A 6,000-nucleotide genomic window follows, 5' to 3' on the forward strand; every position below is an offset into this window, starting at 1 on the left:
ATCATTATCTGCCATTAACTAGTCTCATCAAAAGTATCACTGGTATTTTCTGTGAAGGGTTAGAAAAATCTCTGGTTCTTTAAATCTGAAATTACTGAAATCTGAGTTTGGGTTCAAACCTGTTTCTTGGGATTTGCCCACTGTAGCAGCTCACAGTTCTCCAGTTAAAAAAACAAATTCAGTGTATGTAATTCAAGCTTGATACATTCAATAAATATTTAAGTGTCCACTGCGTAGAAGGCGCTATAAATGAAGTTTGAGGTAACTGACTCCCAGATTAGTTACTAGGTGTGTGACCTTGGGAAAATTACTTTTCTATGTCCCAGTTACCTGATCTGAGACAAGGATGCAACTAATGAGTCTGTGCTGTTGTAAGGATTAAGTGAGATGCTGCACGCAAAGTACCTGGAACATAGGAAGTACTTAATAAATGCTGGCTGTCACCCTCTGCCCTTTCCTGCAAAGAGGACTTATTGAAGTCAACATAGAAACATTTTTTTTTTGCAGTGTGTGGGCCTCTCACTGTTGTGGCCTCTCCCGTTGTGGAGCACAGGCTCCGGACGCGCAGGCTCAGCGGCCATGGCTCACGGGCCCAGCCGCTCCGTGGCATGTGGGATCCTCCCGGACCGGGGCACGAACCCGTGTCCCCTGCATCTGCAGGCGGACTCTCAACCACTGTACTACCAGGGACGCCCAACATAGAAACATTTAAAACAATTCATATTTGTCAATTCAGGAATAAAAATATCCACAATTAAAGGATCTGTTAATTAGCTTTTGCTGCAGGTTATAACCATACTTTGATTTTTAGTCTACATAAAGGAAAACTCTTGCAACCTGAAATCTATTCAAAGTTCAACCAGTCCTGATTTGAATTTGATTCTGCAATGAACTACAATAGGAGGGCAGCTCTGCTAAGCAAATAATGAAAATAAGACGGCAAAGGACTGTTGACCACATCTAAGATAATGAGCTCTTGAGTAAATAAAAATTTTGTATTACTTATTTAAAAATAATTTCAAGTGACAGAAAAGGTGCAAGAATAGTATACTCTTTACCTAGATTCTCTAATTGTTACATACTACCTTATTTGCCTTATTATCTCTCTCTAAATACAAACTTTTTTTCCCCTGAACTATTAAAGAGTAAGTTACATACATCATGCTCCTTTACCCCTAACTACTTGTATTCCTAAGCCCATGAACATCCTTTTATGAAATCAGAAGAGTTATGAACTACAGGAAATTTAACATGGATATACTTTTATCTAATCTATGGTCCACATATCAGTTTTGTCAATTGACCTAGTACTATCCTTTACAGCATTTTCCTCACTATTAAATCTACACCAGAATCACCTATTGCATTTAGTTGTCATGTCTCAGTAAATAATATCTGATAGGCATTGTTTTTTACAAAATGAGTTGCTCAAAATAGACTAGAAAATTAAACTTGTAACTACAAAAAACGCAGCTGATTTAACTTCTGTTCCAGCATTTCACACAAAAATAGTTATGTTAGAAATGCTATTTCTACAGTTCCAAAGAATTTACCGAAACAACCATGTCTCAAAAGGAGGTATCCAAGAACAAAAAACACTGAACTAATCTCATTAACCTTATTAAATATACAGGCAATGAAAACCAGTTCCAACCAAACTGTTGGGCCATATTTTATACATCTTGCGACACTACCTCAGAAATTAGGACAGGTCAAGAAGGACACAATGGAAAGTGATCACTGTAATTACTTACCTCTTGGGGGTTCGTGGGAACATTGCGGGGAGGGGGGTAATGGGGACTGTTTCCTTTTTATTCTACGAATTTCTGTACTGTTTGAATTTTTTGACCATGAGCACACATGTCTTACTTAATAATAAAACAAAATAAGCGAAGAAAGGAAAAGAAAAACTAGATGGCGGGGTGGATTCTTGTTTTGCGAGGTTAACCTGAACATCAAAGTCCATCTGTTTGTACTTTTGGTTTCTTCGCCTGAAGAGATGATGGTGACCCTTCCTTTAACTTACACAGGCAGACATCAGAAAGGTTAAGTATCACCAAACTACTATTTCAGGGAGAAAGAGCTAACAGACATGCTTCTCATAGGTCAGAAAAACCTCTCACTTGAACTGGCTGGCAGTTCTAAGGTTAACGGTCTGCCCTGAAAACCAGAAACTCAAGCAGAACCTTCCCGGATCTTAGAGCATTCATTCTGCAGCGGGGAATGGCGGAGCCAATGAAAGCTGTCGCGGGAGGGAGTACGGAACCGAGGAGGGCGTTCCGGGCTGTCAGCCGCACGGGAGGGACGCCGGGCCCCGCGCGCACCCGGGAGGGTCCGGGCAACGTGTGTCCGGAGCTGTCGGGCAGGCGTGGGGAGAGAGCGGCTCCGGAGGCGGGAGCCCGATCGGTCCCTTACCGAGCGCTGGGCACGTCCACCGGCCCGAGGCCGCCGCTGCCGCCGCCGGGGCCGGCTAGCACGTCCCCGCCGTATTTCTCCTCCATCCCGGGGATCAGGAGCCGCCGCCGCTGCCCCCGCTGCGGAGTCTCCTCATGTCTCGCCGCTGCCGCGGAACACCGGGCGCAGGCGCGTCACTCCCCCATGCCAGCGGCCCCGTCGGGTCCCCGTAGGCCGGGCCGCTGCCGCTGTCCCCGGCTCCGGCTCACAAGCACACGCGCGTCGGGACTAGGCCGCGGACAGTTCCGGCGCCGCCAGGTTTCCCGGAGGCTCACCGGATCGGACGGGGCCAGGCGACGTCATCGGGCCCAGCAGCCCTCACTCTCGGGGGAGTGCCCGGCCCTGCGCCTGCGCACAGTACAACACTCGCCGTCCCCTCCCCTTCCTAAGGCTCTTCCTACCGCTGGGCTACGGACGGAATCCTCGCCCCGTATCAGCTCCTCCCATTGACGAGGCCTGAGCACATACCTGTCCCTGCAGCGTCACCTATGGGCTGTCAGGAACACAGCGGGTTCTTCTGGAGCGCAGGTAGGGGACATAGAAAATGCACAACTTGCGATTAAATAGAATAGAATTTCTTTTAAATTCTGGCTCCTAAACTGTGTTACTTAATCCTTGCACATCAGTAAACCTAGGCAGGTAGGACCAGGCTTTATTAGAGTTATTTTTCTGTTGCTAAAAAGTTAAGAAGGTGGGTTCCTGTATCTGTGTTGGTTTGAATCCCGAATCTGCCACTTACTAATTGTGTCACTTGGCCTTTCTGTACCTCAGTTTCCTTATCTGCAAAGTAAGAATAGTAATATCTATATCATAGGGTTGTTGGGAGAATTGTATGTGTTAATATGTGAAAAGTGTCTATAACAGTGAATGATGCATAGTAATAAATGTTATCTATTATTATTATTTATAGGTAAATTTGAGGATTGGGATATGGAGATGAAAATGGGGTTTTGAACAGTGTAAATTATGATTAGTTTACAATACTCCACTTAATTCGAATGTACATAAAGACTCTTGGTAACATATGAGAGAATGAGGAGTCATAGTCTCTGCCTGCTGGGACTTCATAATCTATTGTGGAAAATATTTAGCAATTTGAGAGCAAGACCTAGTTGGCAAAGGCACAAATGCTAAGGTTTCCCAAATAAGGTGTGATATGGGTATAACCAGAAAAGACTCACTGATAGAAGCTGACCTGGAAGTTGGATAAGGTTTTGGATATGGGAGAAAAGCATTGTGGGAAGGTGTATCCTATGTGTAGAGCACAGAGGAAGGCATGAACTTTAAAAGCTAAAGATACGTATTATCCTGTTTGAGGCAAAGAATAGAGCAAAGATACAATACGCCATCAGTATGTTGGGCTTTTAAATTCAGGATGTTTGCTTATTGAATTTGTACAGAAATGTCCATATCTTTTGCCTGCATTAGGTGATAATCATTGACTTAGAGTGGAGTAGATCATGTAAAGCCTAACAAAGAGTGACATTCTTGCTTCACTTTCTTGAAGTGACTTTTTTGTAGCATTTTTTGTAGCAATTTCTTTGCAGAATTACTATTTTCTAACCCAAATAGCATTGGTAACAACTAACTATTGTGATTTTCTAGAGCTAATTCCATTCCTTTGGAGTTCAGAGAACTAGGTAAAATGACACGTATACATTGAGATTAATTTTTATCCCCAGTGGAGCTTGAATTCAGTTGATATTTGATTTGGTTAGAATTAGGACATTTTTCTTTTAGGCTAATATGTTTCCTGTTTTTTTGCAGTGGAAGGAAAAGTGTCTCTGTTTTCTTTCTTCCTACTCACTTCTCAACCCAGTCCAACCTGGCTTCTACTTTCATCATTCTTCTGAAGCAGCTCTCTCATGGATATTTTTGAGCTACATATTACCTTATCTCTCTATGGCTTTCAACATAGTTGATCTCTCCCTCCTTCTTGAAACATTCTCTTTCCTTGGTTCCAGAACCCCACATTTGGTTGTCAGAGGAAGCTCAAGTTCTTTATGTCCAAAACTCACGATCTTTCCGCTAAACCTGGTCCTCTTTTAATGTTTCTTACTTCATTGGATGACACCATTTATTCAGTTTAGCAAACCAAAACGCAGGTGTCATCCTTAACACCTCCTCTTCCTTATGGTCTATATCCAGTCCATCACCAAGTTGTGTCATTTTTTACCTTCTCAATATTTCTTGAATCAATCCAAAATTTTCCATCCTCATCTCCACCATCTAGTTTAGATGACCATCATGTTTTGTTTAGACGACTACAGTAACCTCCTTACTAGTCTTTCCAAGTTCATTCTTTCCCTTTTCTAAAATCTGTTTTCCACATTCTGCCACAGTAACAGTAATCTATTCCAGTTGCCCATCTTATCATGCACTGTCTGCCCCACCCCCACTCTACTCTCCAGCCTTCCAGCAGCTTTCCATTACTCTTACAACAAACTCAAATCATTAACATGGCCAACAGCATCCTGTATGGGCTTGCCCTAACCTATCTTTTCAGCTTCATCTCATATCAAGCTGCCTTCTGCTCTCTGGATTCCAGTCATCCTTTCCCCCCTTCAATTATGCTGTTTCTCTTCCAATACAAGACTTTTCTCAGGCTAGTTTTCATGTGTAGAATGCATACCGCCTCAACCTTTGCTTGTTAAGATCCTACCCACTCTTTTTGTTTCAGGTTGAGTTCTCTAGGAAGCAGACTCTGAGATGGAGTTTAATGTGCAAGATATTTATCAAGGAGTGCTTTTGGGACTAACAACTGTAAAAGGGAGGGAAAGGAAACATAATTGGGCAGAAGGAGAAGTTGAGAAATGGTGCAGTCCAACAAAAGATGCAGTAAACCTCATGGAGACTTTGGGAGCTAAAATGGTCCTTGAGAAATATCTTACATTTTTTTCCCCTAATACAGTCTTTTATAGGTCCAGGATTCATCCAAGATCATGTGCTGCATTTAATTGTCATGTCTCATTAGTTTTCTTTTATCTGGAACAGTTCCTGGTCTCTCCTTTTTTCATGACCTTGACGTTTTTGAAGTGAATGGGACAATTACTTTGCAGAATGTCTGTCAGTTTGTGTTTGTCTGATGTTTTCTCATGATTGGATTTTAGGTATGCATTTTTGGCAAGAATAACACAGAAGTGATTCTATATTCCTCTTAGTGCGTCACATCAGAAGACACATGATGCTGACTGGTCTCATTAACTGGTAAAGTGAACTTCTATCATTTGATAAGAAGACATCTGCCAGATTTTTCAATGTAATGTTAATGAATAAGTATTTTGTCTGGAGATACTTTGAGACCATGTCAAGATTGTTTCTGATCACACTTTCACTCACTTTTATTAGTATCCATTTTTGCTCCTTGACCAAAACAATTATTACTATAAAGTTTTCAAATGCTAATCGTCCCTTCCATCATCTCTTCTACATTTATTAGCTGACCCTCTACTGTCAGGTAAAACTTTCCTGTCCCCCCTGCTCTACCATTTATCTATCTATTTATCTATCTATTTATCTATCTATCTATCTTAGTATGAGCTCATG

At 42.1% G+C, this 6,000-nt stretch overlaps 1 protein-coding gene across 3 annotated transcripts in view; it reads right to left on the reverse strand.

Moving 5' to 3' along the window:
* The window catches only part of SLC30A5 (solute carrier family 30 member 5), a 29,410-nt gene extending 26,589 nt beyond the window's left edge, over positions 1 to 2,821 (reverse strand). Inside the window, exon 1 of one of the 3 annotated variants that reach the window (XM_033429939.2) lies at positions 2,416 to 2,821. In XM_033429939.2, the coding sequence (XP_033285830.1) occupies positions 2,416 to 2,501 (86 nt within the window). In that variant the 5' untranslated portion in view covers positions 2,502 to 2,821. Of the gene's footprint in view, positions 1 to 1,754; positions 1,793 to 2,415 lie in introns of those variants that run through there. The other 2 variants (XM_004270770.4, XM_033429937.1) reach the window with 2 other exon arrangements.
* Between the last annotated feature and the right edge of the window lie 3,179 nt (positions 2,822 to 6,000).

This window comes from Orcinus orca, chromosome 3 (assembly GCF_937001465.1).
Source record: "Orcinus orca chromosome 3, mOrcOrc1.1, whole genome shotgun sequence".
In the NCBI taxonomy this organism is placed as follows: Eukaryota; Metazoa; Chordata; class Mammalia; order Artiodactyla; family Delphinidae; genus Orcinus; species Orcinus orca.